Here is a 22,120-nt window from a genome sequence, read left to right as displayed (position 1 = left end):
ATAACACAGTAAGAAACAAACCCCAAAATAACTTTTATTATTGTTATTTTGATGTTTATACATCTTTATACATTACTCTTGTGGGTAGAGAAAAGTGCCATTATCCATTTTGGGTTCTTTAGTACAATGATAATAACATAAAAGCAAATTACTTAATATTAGAAACATTTCATATTTTTTTTTGTCATACAGTATATAAATGGGTCTTTTAACTCACGCTTTCTATTATTTATTTATTAAAGCACACTCACACACACAGAATAAACAAATAATAGACAGCGTTGGCGGGGAACACTCCCAAATATTATGATCTCACGGGGAGTGAAACGCTTTCTTTCTTTCTTTCTTTCTTTCTTTCTTTTTAAATAATAATAGAAAGCGTTTCACTCCCCGTGAGATCATAATATTTGAGTCCTTGGCATCAAAAAGTTTTTAGAACACAATCATTTCGCAAGTAATGCAGTAATTACAGTTTTCACACTATATTAAATTAGGGCAATACATAAAATAGTTTTTCTTTGTGAGTATTTGTTACTAGGCAAGGGGAAATTTAACAAATAAACCTGATCTGGATTACTCTCAAATCTGTTTGCGCAACTGACGCGCAGCCTTGATGTTGTTTAATATTTAGCCTACGCATACGTACTACGTCATTTATTACGTCAGTAATGTTCGCTACGTCTGTTCTTTCTCTATTCTGTATATATCTATTTTTCGTTCTTTTCAATAAAGAGTTCTCTCGGTACATTTTAACAAGTATTGATCGTTGATCGCGTTTGCTGGCCTTCACAGTGTGAAGGTGGAGGAGTGTGCTCGGAGTCTGCGCATGCGCACGTCTCCTACGTTAGGCCGTTGCTGTTGGAGCGGGAACACGCACGGGGATTGTGATTGACTGACAGCAGCACATCTCTCACCTTTACCGATTATACAGCAGGAATAACAGGATAGCATGCCTCGAGAAATCATCACCCTGCAGCTCGGACAGTGCGGGAATCAGAGTGAGCAATTCACTTTTTAACGTTCTGCTTGCTAATAATATTGCCATCTCTATAAACAGTTAACGTTAGCTTGCTAGCTATCAGTCTGGACAGCTTTAAAATGACACAATTAACAAATAAAGTTAGGATGACCAGGGGCTTTATTGGATATATCCATCTGTAAGAATCCAATAAGTCTTTCATTAATGGCTTCTCTTTGTTTATGTCTGGTAATCAATAATGATAAATATTTCATGATGTCAGCGGGAGATAACTAAGTTAAGGCATCAAATTGTAGTGTAACTAACCTGGCCAGCTCCTTTGTTTTCCTATGCTGATAATTCAAAACGTTGCTTTTTAGTATTTACGGTCACGTTTGATAGTTTTTGCTAGAGGGATGTTCAATGTGTTTATCATTTTACTCTGAGAAAGATGGGGTTTATGCTGTCAGAGGAGTCAGACTTGGGCAGCAAATTATCATTTATTTGATTTTGCAAGATTTGCTGTAACTTCTAATAAACGTGTAATGTAATCAATAGCCATTTCATTATTAGTCTTCAATTAAAGCATCTTGCATTAATGGACTGAATTGAATTGTGTCTTTATTGTCTCTCTGTGCAGTTGGCTTTGAGTTCTGGAAGCAGCTGTGTGCTGAGCATGGCATCAGCCCGGAGGGCATCGTAGAGGAGTTTGCCACTGAGGGCACTGACCGGAAAGATGTCTTTTTCTATCAGGTAAGTTACACAAATACCAACTGATGATGCATCCAGCGTGCGCCAATCATCAGCCATAACCATGTTATATCAAGAATGCTGATTTAAAGTCTACATTTTATGTAACATTTTATATAAATCATTGAGTTTCTATTTATACACCTGCAGTATCATCATGGCATCAAGCAACATACACCTGCAATTTTATTTTATTGGCATGATTGTGTTTAAAAGCATTATATGTAAAACAAGTAACAATAAGAAACAAATATACAATATTAAAATGATAAGTAACAATAAAAAAGTATTAAAATAATATGCTAAGTAATGACTAAAATAATATAAAAAATAATAAAATGTATGTAAATAACTTAACGTACTGTATGTATATAACTTAAAGGGGATAATTCACCCAAAAATTTAAATTCTGTCATTTTTTACATTGTTTTCCCAAACCTGTATGAATTTTTTTCTTCTGTTTAACACAAAAGAAGATGTTTTGAAGAATATCAGTAATTAAACGGTTTATGGTCCTCATTGATTTCTATAGTATTTTTTTTCCATACTATGGGAGTGACGATCAACTGTTTGGGTATCCATATTCTTCAAAATATCTTATTTTGTGTTCAGCAGAAGAAAGAAATTCATACAGGTTTGGAACAACTTGAGGGTGAATAAATGATGACAGAAATTTCATTTTTGGCTGATCTATCCCTTGTATTATTGTTAGTGATGGGTTCACATAATTTACCACCAGGTGGAGCCATGTTCCAATGTTTGCAATGTTGTCCATTATTCCTCTGTAGTCATTATGTGGGGAGGCCTTTTCACTATCTGATAGGAAACTAAGTTTTAAAAAATGGCACAGCTCCTAGTTCCATGTTTCAGATTAAGGGGTGATTTTAATTAAAGACCTAAATTATTTATTTCAGTCTTAATGTTTTCATCGGGGCTGCTTAAATTTCTTCTTAAAAAAGGCTTTTGATGTTACAGCTCTTCTGATATGAATTGTCACAGATTGTGTGAATCACATTATAGTAATTACTGCTATTTTTTGATGCTATCTATAGAAAATAACACATTTGGCAATTAAATTTATATTTTATTTACATAATATTTATGATTAAAAAAATATTTAAAAAATGAAAAATTAACCCGTAAAATAAGCAGAATTATACTTTAGAATAGATAGCATCTTGATTCTGGAATCCTATTAAGAAATCGTTAAAAACATCAGCAGTAGTCTGGCTAGTGGCTACACATTTTTAATGCAAGTTTGTATTTTTTAAATATTCAAAGACTTAAAAAAATATAAATGTGTATATTTGCTGAATGTTGAAGTTATATGAGAAAATATTATTGCCTTTACCTTTTAATAATTAGCTGGCTTTCTAACCACTGTCAAAAAGTTATTCTTCTGACATTTATCTTTCAATTATTGGTTAATGGTGATAATTAAAAGATGGCAAATATTGTCAGTATCAAGATGTATTTGACGACCACTCGTATAAAGCAGCAGTTTACTACTGATATCACAGATTTTAAGATTAATTTGCCTAAACTGCACACCTTGAGTAAACCTGAGCTGCTTCTCATTTCTAAAATTGTGCATAGTCTTTTCCTTGTAACGAGTATTGAGACCTACGGAGCCCCGCACATGACATGCAGGAAAAAATAGTAGGCTAAATTGTGCACATGATGTACTAATTCGTTCCCTCGATTTATAGATTGTGCGCACAATTTACAATTTTGTTCCCGCGATTTGCAAAATTTTGCGCACCATTTATAAATCGATTAGTAAACAAATTATTATTAAAGAAATTTGTAAATCGTGTGGACGGTTTAGCAAGTCAAGAGAACGAAGTAGTAAATTGTCCGCACGATTGAGCTATCGAAATAGTAAATTGTGCGCATGATTTATAAATCGAGGGAACGAATTAGTAAATTGTGCGCATAATTTATTTTTATTTCTTGCACGTCATGTGTGGGGCTCCGTAGAGACGCACTAATGGAAATGCAATTTCCATTGATCCTTTTGTCTATTGTTTCGCCCCCTTCAGGCGGATGATGAGCACTACATCCCTCGTGCCGTGCTGTTGGACCTGGAGCCCAGAGTCATCCACACCATCCTTAATTCCCCGTATGCCAACCTGTACAACCCGGAGAACATCTACCTGTCGGAGCATGGCGGTGGAGCCGGTAACAACTGGGCCAGTGGCTTCTCTCAGGTACATGTTAGACATCAGACAAGATTTATTTATAATATATGTTGTATTTTAGGTTCTATAACTGGTTATCATTTCTTTTCCACTATGTTTAACCACTTTTTGTCGTTCACATAGTGTAGGTGTGTCCAGTCCTTCTCCTGGAGGCCCACTGTCCTGCAATGTTTAGATTTAAACCCCAATTAAACACACTTGAACCAGCTAATAAAGTTCTCATTAAGCATACTAGAAACTTCCATGCAGGTGTGATGAGGTAAGTTTGAGCTGATCTCTGCAGGACAGTGGCCCTCCAGGACTGACTTTGGACACCCCTGACATAGTGTGACAATTAATTTTTTTAACGGATTCTAATACTGGCTATACAGACTCATTATAGTCTGTTATTTGCAATGAGGTCATAAAAACTGCATAATAACTGTACAATAATTATATTATAAAAAAATAAAACACAAAAAATTAAACCTCGAAGAACATGATTGAGCAGCTGTCACTATTTAGCCAAATTATATCAACTACCCATAAATACTGGACAAGCTAAAACAGTAAAATTGTCATGTTTGACAACTTTTTTTAGGTTTTGTCCTTTAATTAATATGTTGTCAAATGTTTGTTCATTTCAGGGAGAAAAAATCCATGAGGACATCTTTGACATCATCGACAGAGAGGCAGATGGCAGTGACAGTCTTGAGGTATGACTCTCATTGACTGTACACTTCTTTGTCTTTTTGGTTTTGCAAGAAGTGATTTAGCATACAATATTAAAGTAGTTCAGAAATAAATGCTGAGGGTGAGTAAATCATGGGGTACTTTTCATTTTTGGGTGAACTATCACTTTAAAGTAAATGTTGAAAGTAAGGCTGTATTATGAATGGGTTAGTTTTTACCCTTTTATTCTGTGTCATTCATTAATACTGTTTTCTCTGACTTTAAGAAAATTTGATTATATTTTTAAACATAGTAAAACGTTTTCTGATGATCTCCAGATGGTAAAGTGACGTACCATTTGACGTACTTTCATATTTTTTTCCATCTCTTTTTCCCCTCTCCTTTACCCCTTTGTACAGTGCTCTACAGTCTACTCTCGTTTAGATTGCTGAATTATAAAGAACTATGTATAAATACATTCGATATATACAGTATATATTATAATTTTGTGCTTGTATGTATGTCTGTCAGACGGTTAAACAAAAGTGCTGTTTTATGCCTTATTTTGCACTCTTAATGTACAAGATACAGATGTTCCTCCCATTAAAACAACAGACTCGGGCCTCTCTGCGTAATCTGCGTCGTTCACTTTATTACCCACAATTACTGGTGTGTGCGTGTGTAACTTGTATGTAAGTGGAGGTTAGGGAGTGGTTTGGAAAATGATGTTAAAAGTCGGTTAGTTGCATGCATGTGTGTGCGAGCCATATTATGCTGAAGTGAGTGACAGTGCGTGAAATTAATCAGGACAGGCAAAAATTCCCCAGATGTTTAAAATGTAGGTGGGGGGGGGCTGTTAATTTTTGGCTTGGTAGTACTTTTAACATATATTCCAGCAGAATGTTTATTGTTTGGGAAATATTTTTTATTCCAATTAATTAAAAGTTCAGTTAAATTATTTGGCTTTTTTTTAAAGAAGTCTCTTATGCTCACCATGGTGGTTGCATTTATTTGAATGCAATAAAAGCAGTAATATTGTAAAAAAGTATTTTTTTTTATTTTTACTTTCTTTCAAAAAACAAAACAAAATACCAAACTTTTGAACAGTACTGTAAATGTTTTGTGTTTTTATATGGATTAAAAGAATATGCCCTCTTAAAGGCTAAAATGCCCCTGAAAATCAGTTCTAATATGATAAATTAGCACAACTTTAACTATTCTTTTTTATTTTAGTTGGCACATAAAGCACCTTAATCATATATGTGTATTTTGTGTGTATTTTTAATCTGTTTTTGTCTTTATTTTTAGGGGTTTGTGCTTTGCCACTCTATTGCCGGGGGAACAGGATCTGGTCTAGGGTCTTACCTACTGGAACGACTGAACGACAGGTGCGAAAACTATTCACTTATATAGGACCCGAGAGGACTTTGTATCCCCCTGCTCTGACTGATATTTGCAGTCCACACTCCCTCTCCTGAAGTGTAGATCCACACCCTCTGCATTGTTCGTCTAGACTTGCAGTCATGAAGCGTTTGGGTGGCAGTCAGTGTAATTAGAGGGAGATGCAGGCAGCAGCCATCACCGGGTGTAATTACCTCTCTTTAGGGATGTGTTTAATACCATTGCGTGTGCAACCTCAAGGGCACCAGCGGCATTCAGCTGGGCGCGTGTTCTTGTGCCTTAAACGTTCAGCTATTTTCTGTTTTTTTAGGTATCCTAAAAAACTAGTTCAGACCTACTCGGTCTTTCCTAACCAAGATGAGATGAGTGATGTTGTCGTACAGCCATATAATTCTCTTCTGACACTAAAGAGACTGACCCAGAATGCAGATTGTGTGGTGAGTGAATGAACACACACACACACACACACACACACACACACACACACTGTCTGTTAACCTTTTCAGCTGGCCTAAAATCTGGGAGGTGTTACTCCCATACCGACACACACAATCCTAGGTTGTAGATTTTAAATGAATGTGTTTATATTTGAAACAGAGCCCTTCTCATATACAGCCTGCTACTCTAACTGCACATTTCCTCACAGTTACACAATCCACTCCCCAAACAGACCTTCTTTCTTTCTCTCCTGCTTACATTCCCCATCCCCAAACACCAGCAGATGGAGAAAAAGAGGATATTCTTATGTGATTATCCACATCTCTCCTTCCATTTCCTCCTTATTAACATAGACCAAGCTATTGAGTGCATTCCATAGACCATGCAGAGTGCTGTCATATCTGTACATCTGGAATATGTCTCAACACTTGCTGGTTTCTGCCTGATAATTAAGCATATAATTAAGCAGATATTTATTTGACAAATAACACATCCTGCTGACTCTCTGAGAGGTCAGTAGTTATGTATATCCTTATTTGAGTCTTATAGGGATTGATAGGTTTGATCGCCCCAGCAAAAGACATCATTATTCACATCACCAGCGAATCTTCATGTGTGAGGGCTGCGGTTCAGAATAGATTGAGCTTTAGTGGAGCAAATGTCATTAGTAAAGGGTAAGATCTGTTTTATGCATATTGTGTTTCTTGCAGCTGTCTGCTAGCTTCATTCTCGTCTCTGGCTTATATAATAATGTCAGATCAGAGAGTCAGCACAAAAGATGAGGAGGTTAATAGAGGTAGATATTACGTTCTGTCTTTATTTGATGAGAATACAGCTCTAGACTTAACTCCAAGTCTGATGCTTTATTAATGCCAGCTTAACTTTTATTTAAAAGTACAGTTCATCACAAAATGAAATTATTTTGATGACAAAAATGTAATTTATTCACCCTCTAACCCATAAGACTTTAAAACACAAATGAAGTTACTATTAATGAAACTTGGTGTGATTTTTTTTGGAAGTCCATTTCACTAAAACATTCAGGCCTTTGTAAAGGTCATAAAGGGAACTATCCCTTTTACTCTTAAGAGAAAATATTCTATAGTCACACAAAATATGCAATGATCCCTTCTGTACAGAAAATATTGGCTAAATACTGTTTAAATATAATATAAACTTAAATGTTTTCTCTCAGTTAATTAGCTGAAATTTGACTTATTATAGGTTGAATCACAGTAGTACTCAATAAGGTTTGCAAAATACTTAAAGGAATAGTTCACTTTCTGCTGAACGCAAAAGAAGATATTTTAAAGAATGTTGATAACCCGACAGTTGATAGTCCCCATTGACTTCCATAGTATTTTTTCCTACTATGGAAGTCAATGGGGACCATCAGCTGGCCGGTTACCGAAATTCTATCACAATATATTAATTTGTGTTCAGCAGAAGAAAGAAACTCATACAGGTTTTGAACAAGTTGAGGGAGAATAAATGATGACTTAGTATTTTCATTTTAGGGTGAACTATTCCTTTAAAGCATCAGTTCACCCAAAAATGATCATCTCCGACACTCATTCACGCAATGTCTGCTCTGACGTCAACACAACACGCATGCATCGTGGTGCTTTCATGAACGCGCATTGGAGATTAATATTTTGTAAATAAAGTGGTAAATTGCTTTTTTTGTGCAAACAAACCTCTGGAATCACATAGTTTACTTTTATGATCTCTTTACTACCTTACTGGGGCTTTAAAGTGGTAGTTGCGTAGCTGTCAATAAAGGGAGAGAAAGCTCTCATATTTCATAAAAAATATCTGAATTTGTGTTCCGAAGAGTTTGGAATGACATGAGGCATGAGGGTGAGTAATTAATGACAGAATTTAAATTTTTAAGTGAACTAACCTTTTATATAATCATTAATTCAATGCAGTACTGTCAAAATTTAAACACGGCAACATTTACAAAAATTAACTATTCGTCACATTGTTTTCAGATGACCATATAAAATATTAAATATATATATATGAATATTAAATATATAATATTTATATCTTATAATTTTTATATTAAATACTATGGTAAAAATAATATTGACATTGTTCTACAGTGACTGCAAGTGAGATGGCAATTCTATATTAAACTCTTACAGCAATTATATGAATTTCTTTCATTTTGATTACACTTCCTTAATTCAAAGAAACTTGCAGTGTTTTTAAGGTATACCTTATGTTTGTTTGTGTTTTCTGGCAACCCGCTGTTGTTAGTGTCATGCACCAGTTGAGTTGTTTTGCAAGAAATTTCTAGTTTGAATTACAATTCTGCATCTTGTTTGCTACTTCGATTCAAATCCAGTAATAGCACAAAAGCAACACACAGTAGGTCCTCACGGCCACACTTGGGTCTTAGGTCATTTAAAATTAATGGTTTTACCTGAGAAGGCCTGAATTATTTTTTTTTAAACAAATGCCAACTTAGTTTTCATTATTTGTTTTGAGCTTTTAACAATATTTTATTTAAAATGAATACATACTAAATAATTCCATAACAACATTATGTACCCGAGAAGACATCTAACACAGTCCTGACATGGTAAAAAAATCTCTTTCCTTTTCATTCTCTCCATGTCTGTATCAGGTGGTGCTGGACAACACGGCTTTGAACAGAATCGCCACAGACCGGCTGCACATTCAGAACCCCTCGTTCTCTCAGATCAACCAACTGGTGAGTTTTAAAGGACATCTTGTTTCTGATCTCTCTTTTAGGGGGAAACAAACACTGATAAGCTTGTACAGCTTGTGCCTTCTGAAGTAGGTCATTATGGATGATGGCTTTTTGGGGGGGCTTTTTATTAGTAACCTCGGGTCTTGGGTAATTTTAAATAAATGTTTTTATCAAATGGACCTGAGAACACCTGATTTTTTTTTTATATATATGCCACTTTCCATTATTCGTTTCAAGCATTAAACAATATTTTATTATTTAAAACAAACTTTTATTATTTTCTCTGTCAAACCCTCTTGTTCGTGCAGCAGTGGTGTGCGGCCCACATGAACAGCGCTCACATTTGATGTGCAACATAAAGCTTATGAGCAGTTCATTAAAACGATTGAATTAATTTCTAGGGGCTTCAAAAACTACTAAAATGCTTTCAGAATTTTATAAAAATATAACAAGTTTGATAGTATCTTCTGAAATCAAACGTTTGGTGTCTTTAAAGGTGCACTATGTTACATCTTTTCAGTAAAATATCCAAAAACCACTAGGCCAGTGTTATATATTTTGTTCAGTTGAGTACTTTTAAATATCCCAAATGTTTCCAACTATTTGTAAATCGTGAGACATTGCTATTTTAACCGAGGAACTGGGACTTGTGAGGAAGTTGCCTGTCGATTGCGTCATATCTGCATTACCTTCGGTTTCCAGTTTTAATTTGCAGAAACACTTTACTCTCACTGTAGTGTGCAACAAGTGTCATTGCAGCCGCCAAGCGAACGCACAGAGTAACGTCATAACATAATTTTCAACACACTCAGATGTATCTAATATGATAAACAGATCTGCATTACCTGCGTTACCGGAAAAGTGGAAGTGGCGCCGGCGACTGTGGCATAATAACAGTCCCGCTGCTCGCGAGGCGTCTGTTCCGCTCTTCTTATTAACAATCGCTCTAGCGGCCTTGCTCAGCTCCACAACCCTCGGCCCTGCTCTACTTCATACAACAGTAACATTAATAATCGCATGCATGAACATGATTTCTGCCTTAGTCCTAACCCGATTCTTTTCCACCGGCTGTGAGGTGAAGACCACATGTCCCAAGATTCTGTGCTCAAACGTAGCGTCATCAAACTACGTCTTTGTTTTGAATAGGTGACCTCTAGTGGATGGAAAAGTTACATAGTGCAGCTTTAAGATAAGATACAGAGGCATGTCACGATCTAATATATGATTGTGCAGCCCTGTGTATAAGGCGTTTTACATGCTGTATTAAAGTGGGTCATATGATGCTATGTTTAAAGTTCATTACTTAGTTTATTGGGTTAATATAATGGTTTAATGATCAAAAAACACATTATTTTTCACATACTGTAAATGATTGACGCTCCTCTATTCCCAGTCTGTTTGAAATAAGCTGATTTCTACAAAGCCCCTCCTACCAAAAAGCTCAGAGTGCTGATTGGCCAGCAGACCCAGTGCATTGTGATTGGTCAAACACCTCAAGCATGTGTCGGACTCGGAAATGTAACACCCCGTACCATAATCACTAGCGCCAGCTTCCAAGGCTTGTAAATAAATTAAATAAAGTTAATAATGTTTTCAGGTTTACTGTATTATTTAGAGCCCAAGTCAGATTTTGCAAACGCGGATGATCAAGCCGATCATTTAGAACTAACTTTGCAAGTAGAACGTTTCACAGTAGCCTTTGTATATCCAGTGTTGTACTCTCCCAGGTTCAGGAAGCTGTCCTCTGTAAAAACACGCTGTGCACAAGCAAACTTCTGGGTTGTACTGCTCAGGAACAGCTTTATAAATAATATTAAAATCTAATTCGTATTTCCATCTGTTTTTGGAAGCCCAAACAAAGCGGCCTCTGCGACTTGGCGACAACACCACAATTGACTGAATCCTCATCTTCTTTCTTTGTGTATGCCTTTAGCCGTGCATTATGCTAATATTTCACATTGTGACGTAGACGTTTGAGTAAGTAATATCTGGACTTGGTCTGGTCTGGAACCTTGTTAGATAGAATAAATAAATAAAGGGAAAAGGAAAACATTTAAAACGCATTATATGAATCCCTTTAAGCATAATTGATGAACACTCACACTCTAATTAAACCGTCCCCAACATGACACCATTATGTCAATTAAATATTAATGTTGAAAAACCAGGGCCTATTCATCTGTCCTAAGGCTTTCAACCCAAAGTTTGTCCTTTTCATTTTAAAGCCCTTCCCTGTGGCAAAGAGGGACTGGCCTGGTGTGGTTCAAGTTGGGACAGTAGATTCACTCCTCAATATATTAATCACAGTTGGGTGCTGGCAGCTCTCCTGCGATAAGATGTGCATTTTCATATTTCAGAGACATCAGAACATTAGAAAACAAACCTGACTGTTAAGCCGCCAAGGGTTTTTTTAGGTAACGAGATTAATGAAAGCACGATTTTGGAAAATATATACACGCAGCTGTCAAGAAAGTGAATAAGCTAAACCACAAAATGTTAAACAAAATTTGAAACGGCACAGTTTCAGGAGGATGCAACATGGGGAGTTGCCCGTTCTGAAAGTTGTAATCAGCAGCCTGACCTGCTGTCGTGTCACATTCGAATGAGGAGGTAATAGAGTGCCGAAGTAATGACGTCACTTTGTAGGCCAACCCGGAAGTTAGTGGCGCATGGGTTCCCTCGATCAAAAAGCCATTCATTTTCCCCATAGACTTTTGGAAAATCGCAAAAAATAAGATCTGTGTTCAACAAAGAGTAATGACCCTTACACGTTTTGTCTACCAAGATAATCTTTACAAGTTAATCCAAAATGTATACATTTTGAAGCCCAAATAAAGCCGTCAGATATAAAATGCTAACGGTAGGCTATAAACGGACTACAGCACACCAGTGATGCGCGGGTCAATGTATAAACAACCCGCACCCGACCGACGTTTTCAACTAACCCGCCCGCAACTCGGACCGCAAAAAAAAGAAGAAAATATTGTACCCGACCCGCTTCCTGACCCGCATTTTTTAAAAGTAGTAAATGCTCATCGTAGCTCATTGGGCCATTGAGAAAATGTTTCAGGCCCTGGCGTGGTGCGCTCAGAGGTGCAGCGGCGAGAGCAGGCAGTTCTTGAGGCGGCCCATCCCATTTCAGCTCCAGATGCATATTATTGATGAACGCGATGTTTATGTTTCGACCCGGCTTGAAGAATTCATCAGCCCACATTTGGAAAACATTTGGAAAAGTGTGAAAGCCCTTAGGAGCGCAAACTGTTATTTTTCTGAATGCTGTATGATATAGCCTAGTGTTATGTAATACAGGCTTGATTTATTCATTTATTTCGTTTAATTTTCTTAACAATTAAGATGCTGCATGTGTTTATCCAGTCTAATCGAAGTGTGCGTCTCTCCCCCGACTTTCCCAAAAAAATCCCGCCCCCTCTCAGAAAATACATACAACTGACTTTAAATGCGTTTAAAAGTAGCCTATTAAAATGGTACAATGGCATTGCTCAGTTCAACGTTTTGGGAAATCGGGCATTTTGTCCCGCGTCAGCATTTATTCAAAAGTTAATAACGCTCAACATTCAAAAGGTAAATAAGGATTTATTGACGATCCGACCGACCGTGACCCGAATATCATTAAAAATATTTTTGGATGACTCGTAACCGCGGGTAACCGCGGGTGGCCGCGGGCACCCGCTCATTTTGGATCAACCCGCGCATCACTGCAGCACACCATGGTCGCGGATCGACGTCATCATCAAGCTTCCTCAAACTTTATTTAAAAGCACGCTCGCTCATTATGATCTGCGCTGTGAATGAACACTTATCCACTTTTTCATGAGAAATATTGCCCTTTCGTTTTTTCCAAAAATGTTAGAAACTAATTTTGTTTATGCGTGCCTCTCTGAGATTTATCTTTTGTTAATGTTTTTTCAGACAATATGATTATCACTGTGATAACATTAAATGACATGAAACACAACCCAGTCTCTTTTTGTTAAATGCAAGTTTATGTATGATCAATAATACAAAACGTATAATAAGCTACACATGAAATAAAGCAAACAATTCAGTCAAACATTCAAAGTCAGTGCTAGTCGGCTAACTTACAACGGTAACGTACAGTTATAGCCTAAAAATAAACAAGTAATGAAACTTCACTTTGCCCTCAGCCTAAACGATTTGCCAGGGAACAAATTATAGATCCATGAGAGCAAATATGGGCCGTTAAATCTCCACAAGACTAATTATAGCTGGAGACGCCACAGAGACATCAGAGCCAGCGGCAGACGGCAGAAGGACTAGCCGAGGAAAGTCAACTCTCGCCGGGTAAACAAGCGCTGACTGCCGCTGACTCACTGGAGCTCACAACTCCGATAACACCAGATAAAATGTTTAAATAGGCACTCTTCTTATAAATAAACCACAGATTTGAGCTTTAAACAACTACATTATTGACTGAAAAAGTCTTAAAACTAAGTTGTCACACATTAACAGTAGATTTTAACACAAAAAGACGTGTAAACACAGCCCATGTCAGCCATTTCTCAACGAGACAAATGTGAAGAGAGTAAACTCCAAATGTTCAAGCATCCAACTTTGCGCGAATAGCGCGATTTATTCAGGCCACATAAGTTCTTCATAAGGCTGAAACGCGGGCTAGTGAGAGATTGCCTGTTTGTCACGATGACGTCTAAAGTCCCCGCCAAAGGATGTAGTCCCTTTTAGCAACTTGTTAGCAACCATCGTTTTTAAGACACAATAAAGTCTTAAAAAATCACAAGCAGGTTATAACTAGTGTGTTTTATGTCATAGATTAAAACGTGAAAATATATAGAGGCTTTGTTAACCACAGACCTTATTTCAGGCGATTTAGCAAAAACCCATTCAAAAAACCCATAGACTTTAGGGCGAGGGAACCCATAGGGCTAAAATGCTAACTCACTTCTGCGTTTTGGCCTACAAAGTGACGTCATTACTTCGGCACTCTATATATAACCGTTCAAAGCTCATCTATGCTTTGCTCTCATACGCCCATTCTTACAGCACCCTGCTCTAAGGTGAATAGTTCACTTTATTGACTCATCCATCACTGTCTTCATAACCTCTAATAGAAATGTGTCATATGGTGAACCTCAGCTTTCACAGTACAGTGCATAGATTTCCCTAAAGCGTGACCAGAGTGCTATAAGAGAACCTGTTTCACCAGTCCAGGCTAATTGTCGTCTTAAACACCAGCTGCGTTTACGTACACAACAGGTTTCAAGTGTACCATTAGCACACCCAAGTAATTAAGACGACACAATGCAAAATTAAAAACGTGATGATTTTCATTCTTTGACATTCACATTCTTTGTGTCACCCATCCACCTAGACAAGTGTTCCTCTTCTCTAACAGGTGTCCACCATAATGTCAGCAAGCACAACAACCCTCCGTTACCCTGGATATATGAACAATGATCTGATTGGTCTCATTGCATCACTCATCCCCACTCCTCGCCTCCACTTCCTCATGACTGGATACACACCACTGACCACCGATCAGTCCGTAAGTTGTTCAAACATGGGACTGCAAATAAGCTTTGAAAGTCTAGTACTGTAAGCTTCTGTATGCAGTCTATATACGCAACTACCTCCTTAGGCAAGGACCTCTGTCCTTTTCATTATTAATCGGATGATATATCTAATTTCATTTCTTTCCTTTGTGTCCGTCTTGGTTTTAATATTTTTCTTAAATTAAATCATACAGATTTTGTTCTTCTTCTTCTTCTTTTTAGGTAGCAAGTGTGAGAAAGACAACAGTTCTTGATGTGATGAGGAGACTCCTGCAGCCTAAGAATGTCATGGTGTCCACAGGCAGAGACCGCCAGACCAATCATTGCTACATCGCCATTCTCAACATCATCCAGGGAGAGGTGGACCCCACACAGGTGTGAGCTTGTTAGATAAACACAGCACATTCTGAGCCATATGTGCATGCCCTTATGTTTATGTGTCCTTGCAGGTCCATAAGAGTCTGCAGAGAATCAGGGAGAGGAAGTTGGCTAATTTCATCCCATGGGGTCCAGCTAGTATCCAGGTGGCACTGTCCCGCAGATCTCCCTACCTGCCCTCAGCTCACCGTGTCAGTGGGCTTATGATGGCTAATCACACCAGCATCTCTTCAGTAAGCCCTGACCTTCGTTTATGTACTGCTCAAAAAAGGTTTATCAGTATCTGTATTGGATGTACACTACTTTTTTACAAGTTTGGCATAAGTAAGATTTTTCTATGTTTTTGAAAGAAGACTCTTGCGATTTGGTCGATCGGATCACAAGTTGACAATGCTAAATACAGGGGTAAACGGGGTCTAAAACATTTGTCCACGTTCGACCACTTCCAGAGGAAGTTGAAAATGCATTTGAACAGCCACAAAAGACCACCTACTCTCTGCCTACTGACCTAACATGTAAACATTTATGGGAAGTACGCTAGCCAGACAGTATTTAAACTTTGTTGGCTGAAGCTGAAGCCCCAAAAAAACGTGTTTTCTCACCATTCCTGATTTCTACCACGCATTCACTTTGTTCTCTGTGGTCTTGTGGCTGTCAGAGCAGACTAGGGTTGGGTACCGAAATCCGGTTCCAATATGGCACCGGTACTTATATAACCGGTATGTACCGGACCGAATCAGAACGCAGATTTCGGTTCCTCATTTCGGTGCCAAAATTCAAACGTGCTTTCGCGTGCTTTGGCTGCACCGAGCCAGAGACAGACGCTCAGCGCTGGTCACATCACAACTCATGACAGCTATTCAGTGTTTTCAACCACATCATGTTTATTCCAGGTTTCAGACATTTAAATGCTCATAAGTAGGCTACTAGCAACAAAACACCCACTGTCAGCGCTATTGCGGCTGCTGTGTGTCATGTGAGAAACATAACGCGTCGCCATGGAAACATTAAGGCGATGCGTTCTAAAATATTTAGCCAGAGAATATGATCATATTTCAAAATAAAGCTGAAGCTCGAAGCTGGTTTGTAGCAGAGCAAGAACACAGACGACTGCTGTTATTACTGTAACTGTTATTTAGAGTTATATTAGGCTTGTTGTAGTTGGGTTAGGTGGCTTAGGTTTTACTGTGAATTTGTAAATAAGTAAATTATAATTTGTAAATAAGTAAATTGTGTTTTGTATTTATTTATATTCATACATTTAAGTATACATTAAACTTTTAATAAATGGTTCAATTTAAATAAAAAATAAATAAATAAAAAGCCATTTAATGTCGTCCACCTCGTTTTGTGGCCTTTTTTTTTTTTTTAAGTATCGGTTCAGGCACCGTTTAGGCACCGGAACCGTTTTAAAAGTATCGGTTTGGCACCGGAATCGAAAAAAACCCAAACGATACCCAACCCTAGAGCAGACACACCGCAGAACGAACTGAAAAAGCCCATACATTTACCTGCCCAAAGACCCTCCCCTCGAAGAAATCAGAACCGAAGTGTTTGAAACTGAACAAAAGAGATGGATTAAAACACCAGGTGTAAACGGGAATGTCTCCCTCGTCTACTTGTGATCCGATCGACCAAATTGCATCTTAATACCAGGTGTAAACAGGGCCTTAGATTACTTTTGCCATTATTTAACACTATATAACACAGTTTAATAACACCATTAACTGTAATCTTTAGCTTTCCGAAACTTCTTTGAATCCTGAAGGAGTGGGTTTGGCACAGAAATCCAACTCATTTTTTTGTTTGTTTGTTATGTAGGCCATGTTGAGCATGAGAATCAAACTCTTTAACAGTGTAAATAAGTCTGAATGCATGAAATAGCATTAGACCCCCCCTTTAATGTGTCAAAAGCACAGTGCCAATCAAAATGTGACTTTTGTGAAACAGACCGTCTTTATCCAAAATGTTGCTATAGTAGCCTAATATTAATGTTAGAATTGTGCAATTGTTTTTTTTTTTTTTTTATTGTCTATTCTATTTCAACATTAAAATCCCTTTTCACATTCGTCTTGACTGAGGAGGCAGAATAGTCCGGCTGTCCTCACGCCCTCTGTAGCGACGCCCTGATATCCAGTAATCACAAATGACTGGAAAAGTCATGGAAACTCATTGGTCAAAATATGGGAGAAATTTTTTCTTTTTTTCTTTTGAGCAGACTTTCTAATCTCTGTTCTCCTCTCCCTCACTCCTAGTTGTTTGAGCGTACCTGTCGTCAGTATGATAAGCTGAGGAAGAGAGAGGCCTTCCTCGAGCAGTTCAGGAAGGAGGACATATTCAAGGACAACTTTGACGAGCTGGATAACTCTCGCGAGGTGGTTCAGCAGCTTGTGGATGAGTACAGCGCCGCCACGCGTCCCGACTACATCTCCTGGGGCACACAAGAGCAGTGAAAACCCCTCCGCTCACTCCCTAAAGAGCAGAGAAAGAAAGCATCTAAACTCATCCTATAAAATACTCAATGACTCCAGTAGCGAATTTCAGTAGTGAATGCAGTTCTTAAGACTCGTGTCCATAAATCTTTCATGGCTCGTCATACTGTTCCTCCAGAGCCTATTTCTGCATTACTGCTACGGCGAGAGCCATTCGTTTATGGATATACATGTGATTTCTCATGTTTATAGGCCTATCAAAATTTCTTCATAATTTGGTGCCTCTATTATAACTTTTTTTTTTCTCTCTCTCTCTCTTCCTGATTTCCTTTCTTTGATCAGAGAATTTATGGCTCCGTCTTAATCTATTTTTGTACTGCACTCTGCACTCTTCTGCACACAACCTACATCAGTCTATGTCAAGGTGGCCTGCACACAAACTTCCCTGACCACACACACGTTGGACGTCTACACCGATAAGACTGGGTGGTCTCAGATGAATGTAACCGTAGGAGGGAGTGTGAAAGATTAAGCCTCTTAGAAAAGATCCGACTAGAAGCAGCTTATGAATACACCATCTTACTCCCTCACGTTCACGCATGCATGCTTTTATACAAAAAGGCACTTGCCTTCAGGGGATAGACTATGATTGTGTGATTGAATCAATTTTCCTCTCCGTCTCATTGTCATGGATTACTCTAGATGATTATCTCCAAGAGTTTTGAGAGATGATCAGTAAGTCAAGTGTTGTGCTGTACCTCAATCCCATCCAATCAGTGAACCCTCATCAATTCCGTCAGTGGTTACCTCAAAGTCTGGCAGACTCAATCATACACCAACATTTTTAATTCACATTTCATTTGAATAATTTATTCTTTTTTATGTATTGCAAGCGGTAGAACCTTCACATGGAACTCTCATACCAGATTGATTTCTCAGTGCTTTCTTTTCCTCAGTTACCACATGTTCTTCTTATTAGTGTTATATTTTGTATATAGTTTGCTGTCAGCCTTCATGCATTTACTTGAAGTTCTTAAGATTGAATAAATGTTTTTTTCTACAAGAACATTTCCATGATTGTTGGTTTGACTAGAGTGTATCGATTACCCTTACTAACTATCCGCAATCAGGTCAGAATCACTCAAAGCAGATGACATGGGTCATTTGGCCCTAAAACGCATGAAATTGCTGAGAAATGGAAGCTATAACCTCTGGTCTTAATCTCTTAACCATATTCCAATACCTGCTGATGGATACTGATAAACTGAATCAAGGACATACTGAATCCAGTCCTGCTCTTTTAAGGGAAAGTTCACCCAAAAATTAAAATTCTGTCATCCTTGACTCACTCTCATGTTGTTCCAAACCTGTACGAATTTTTTCTGCTGAATGCAAAAGATATTTTGAAGAATGTCGGTAACCAAACAGTTGATGGACCCCACTGACTTGCATAGGTTACTCATATTCTTCAAAATATCATCTTTTGGTGCAAGTAAATTATGACAATTCTTGGCTGAACTATCCCTTTGAGTTTGGCTCCAACTTGACCTAGCACACTTGACTAGAAGTTGCTAGTAATCCTGAAGAACTTGCTAAGCCTGTTCAGGTGTGTTTACTTAGGATTGGAGCTAAACGCTGTAGGATAGGACACCCCTGCCATACATGGCAGCAGTTGCACTTTATTTCTTCATTTCATGTCTCTCCAATGCTTTTTTTAAATTAGGGACACAGTGGTCCCCTAATAAAAAATTAATTGGAGAGAGAGAATAAATGAATACAGCAAATATTATTAACATTTGATTTATTTTTTTGTTGTTTTTTTCCCCTGCCAATATTAGGACACACAATTGATGTAATGGTGCTGCTTTTATTACATACAGTATTCATCATTTTGCATTATTGCACGTTTAAGTTAGCTGTACAAACAATAGTGCAATTGACTATTACGTGTGTAACATAATAAAGGTACCATGCAGCATACAAACCATCTAAAGCATCAGAGTTTGTCGAGTTTTGTTACATGTATGACATTGGGTCGGAGCTGCCTGCAGCTAAAGAGTGACATGAACAGAAGACAAGAGCATATGACAACCACTACTGCCGTCACAGGGGCTGTAGGAGGAACACGGTTTGGGCAAAAGACACTTCTTTAAACAAAATCAACAACATTGAAGATGTGATTGCCCTCCACCTTTGAACTTCAAGTAGCTGGTAACCTTTTTCAGATTTGTATTCAGGCAGACAAACTGCTGTAGAGCAAATCTATAGTGCAGAAACAAAATACTCTATGAATACAGGGGGGAAAGTGAATGAAAGATTGTACAGACTGTTTGACAGGCACTAGTGGCTCCTCTGAAGGCAACCTGAAGCCTCATACTGAAAATGGGCTCATGCTCAGGACGACTGGGCAGGTTTTATTGCTTCAGTGATAGCTTGGCAGTCATTCAAGGGGGAAAAACCCAACCCCTAGACATTTGGTCCATGTGACTGTAAAAGGGGTGAACGACTCTTAATTTTAATTTTTTTGCTATGACAAATCTCAAAAATCCTATTAGATCTACAAATTAAACTGATTATTAACAAGTTATTTGTCATTTGTAGACCTCACGTGACTGGGGGGGGAATAAACAACGAATAACCAAACAAAGTAAATAAACAATGACATCATAATTTAACAATGACGTCATCAGCTCTTTTGTAATTATTTCCTTGCAAGCACTAAAATACAAATACAGGTCTTTATGAAAGATATATAAAACAAAAGTAAAAAGGGCAATAAAAAACGAACTTTCACACAATGTATACAACAGACAGCCATAAATAAAACTAGTAGAAACGAACACACATTAAAGGAGACAATGAGCCGTCATAAAGCCGACATAAGGCTTCATAATGAGTCATAACAGACAGAGGCTACAGGTTAGGCTTAAAGGGATGTTCACCCAAAAATGACAATTCTGTCATCATTTAGTTACCTTCGTGTCGTTTCAAACCAGCATGACTTTGTTACTTCTGTGAAACACAAAGAGGATATTCTGAAAAAACGTCTCAGTGTTTCTTTGTCCATATAATGAAGGTCAATGAGGTCCAAACTATTTCATGTTGGACCCCATTGTTATCCATTAAATGGAGAAAAAAAAAAAAAAAAAAACAGAAATATCTTCTTTTGTGTTTGACAAGATAAAAGAATTGGAACGAGATGAGCCTGAGTAAATTATGACAGTATTGTCATTTTTTGGATGAACTAACCCATTTAATGGAAATGTAATATCTTTAGAATATGGGACGATAATGTTGCATATCAATAGTGTTGACTATTTGTCTATCTTCAGTGTTTCTAGAGGTCTGGGAAGCTTGGTTTGAACCAAAAGTGTCTTTTTTTTTTTTTTCAAATGTCAAAATGTCATTTACCTTCACAGGTACCAGGATGCAATAGGGTGTCTAAGGTAGTTGGTTTTAACCAGATCTAAAGATCTGAGGCTGTTGTGGCTACAGGACGAACAGTGCAGAGTTACTGTAAGCTAACAGCACAGTCAAGCAGCACCAGGTCGGGCTCAAAGCTTTTCACAAAGACACTTGTATCATTCAGATGAGCTAAAGATCCTTTGGTTTCTACAGCTTAAAATATTCAAATCTGTCTCTCACGCACACATGCACCACCGACGCTTCGGGGACAGTTCTGAAGGTCGGCGTGAAAGTGACTTCCACCTGCTTTCACTTCAAGGTCATGTAGGGTTTGATGAATGAGTTTCAGGCAGGAGTCTCGGAAGGAACGTTTCAAAGCGCAGAGACTGTGTATGCGAGTGCAACGGCAGCATATTTGTGTCATCTTCCTGTAGTGCAATACAAAGACATTGCAGCAAAAAAACAAAACCAAAAAAAAAAGAGCTTTTTTTATTAGCCTTTTTGTCTTGTTTTCCAATAAAAAAATATATATATATATGAACATCCTTAAAACAAGATAAATTCATATTGGAGGCAAAGTAAGAAAAGTAACTTCATTTGAGGTAAAATCCTTGCAAAGTTAGTCTAAAAATTAGTCTTAATATTAAGTAAAATTAAATAAAATATTCCAAATGAAGTAAAAGTATATTCATGTTGTTTTAAGGATGTTTAAAGATTTAAATACTAAAAAACAAGACTAAAATTCTCCTTAAGAAAATGATTTTTTGCACTGTTCATCTCTAAAGTCACGCTATTTGGCGGGCTCCCAGGTGGCAGGGGCCGTTGAGGGCCCCATGTTCTTTCTGGATTTGGCTGGCGGTGTAGCAAGTGAGTTTTTGAACCTTCTCTCCTGTTTGTGGCTCCCTGGACACCTTCCACTCCTCTTCCATTTCCACAGCATCTGCTCCTTTCAGTCTCATCGGAGTTCGTTCTCTTTGCAAAGCCCCTCACAGGGAAGCAATCAGCCAGGACTGCATATGCACGTGTACATCAGTCAAGAGTCAGTGTGTGCGTGTGTGTGTGCGCGCGCGAGCGAGTCGTTTTCTCTTCACACCGGGTGAGAGGGGAGCTCAAGTAGGGAGGGGTGGAGCTTAGGGTTTGTTTCTATGGAGATGCAGTCATCTTTGCCTAGCTGGCGACGGGTGGCACTGAAGTAAGCATTCATCAGCTGCATGATCTCAGTCAGCTGAGAGAGA

The 22,120-nt window shown here is 37.9% G+C and overlaps 2 protein-coding genes across 2 annotated transcripts in view; one reads left to right on the top strand and one right to left on the bottom strand.

The window, feature by feature from the left end:
- Positions 1–638: 638 nt before the first annotated feature.
- Positions 639–19,470, top strand: tubg1 (tubulin, gamma 1). The gene is made up of 11 exons (XM_079826841.1): positions 639–998; positions 1,599–1,711; positions 3,751–3,918; positions 4,536–4,604; positions 5,869–5,948; positions 6,272–6,398; positions 9,035–9,121; positions 14,514–14,663; positions 14,893–15,045; positions 15,120–15,281; positions 17,304–19,470. Exons 1-11 carry the CDS (start codon positions 950–952, stop codon positions 17,499–17,501), a joined length of 1,356 nt encoding a protein of 451 aa, XP_079682967.1. The 5' UTR covers positions 639–949; the 3' UTR covers positions 17,502–19,470.
- Positions 19,303–22,120, bottom strand: part of plekhh3 (pleckstrin homology, MyTH4 and FERM domain containing H3) — a 43,719-nt gene continuing 40,901 nt past the window's right edge. Inside the window, exon 13 of the mRNA XM_079826831.1 lies at positions 19,303–22,110. Within this exon, the coding sequence (XP_079682957.1) occupies positions 21,973–22,110 (138 nt within the window). The 3' untranslated portion in view covers positions 19,303–21,972. The remainder of the gene's footprint in view (positions 22,111–22,120) is intronic.

Source organism: Gobio gobio (genome assembly GCF_949357685.1).
Source record: "Gobio gobio genome assembly, chromosome: 1".
NCBI lineage: Eukaryota > Metazoa > Chordata > Actinopteri > Cypriniformes > Gobionidae > Gobio > Gobio gobio.
The sequence above is the reverse complement of the archived record's forward strand: the minus strand, read 5'-3'. Positions and strand labels throughout refer to the sequence as shown.

Bases quoted from the DNA above. Each gene is read 5' to 3' on its own strand.
- tubg1 (XM_079826841.1), top strand. From the start codon at position 950: ATGCCTCGAGAAATCATCACCCTGCAGCTCGGACAGTGCGGGAATCAG. The intron at 999-1,598 runs GTGAGCAATTCA...CTCTCTGTGCAG, and splicing joins CGGACAGTGCGGGAATCAGA to TTGGCTTTGAGTTCTGGAAG. The intron at 3,919-4,535 runs GTACATGTTAGA...TGTTCATTTCAG, and splicing joins GGGCCAGTGGCTTCTCTCAG to GGAGAAAAAATCCATGAGGA.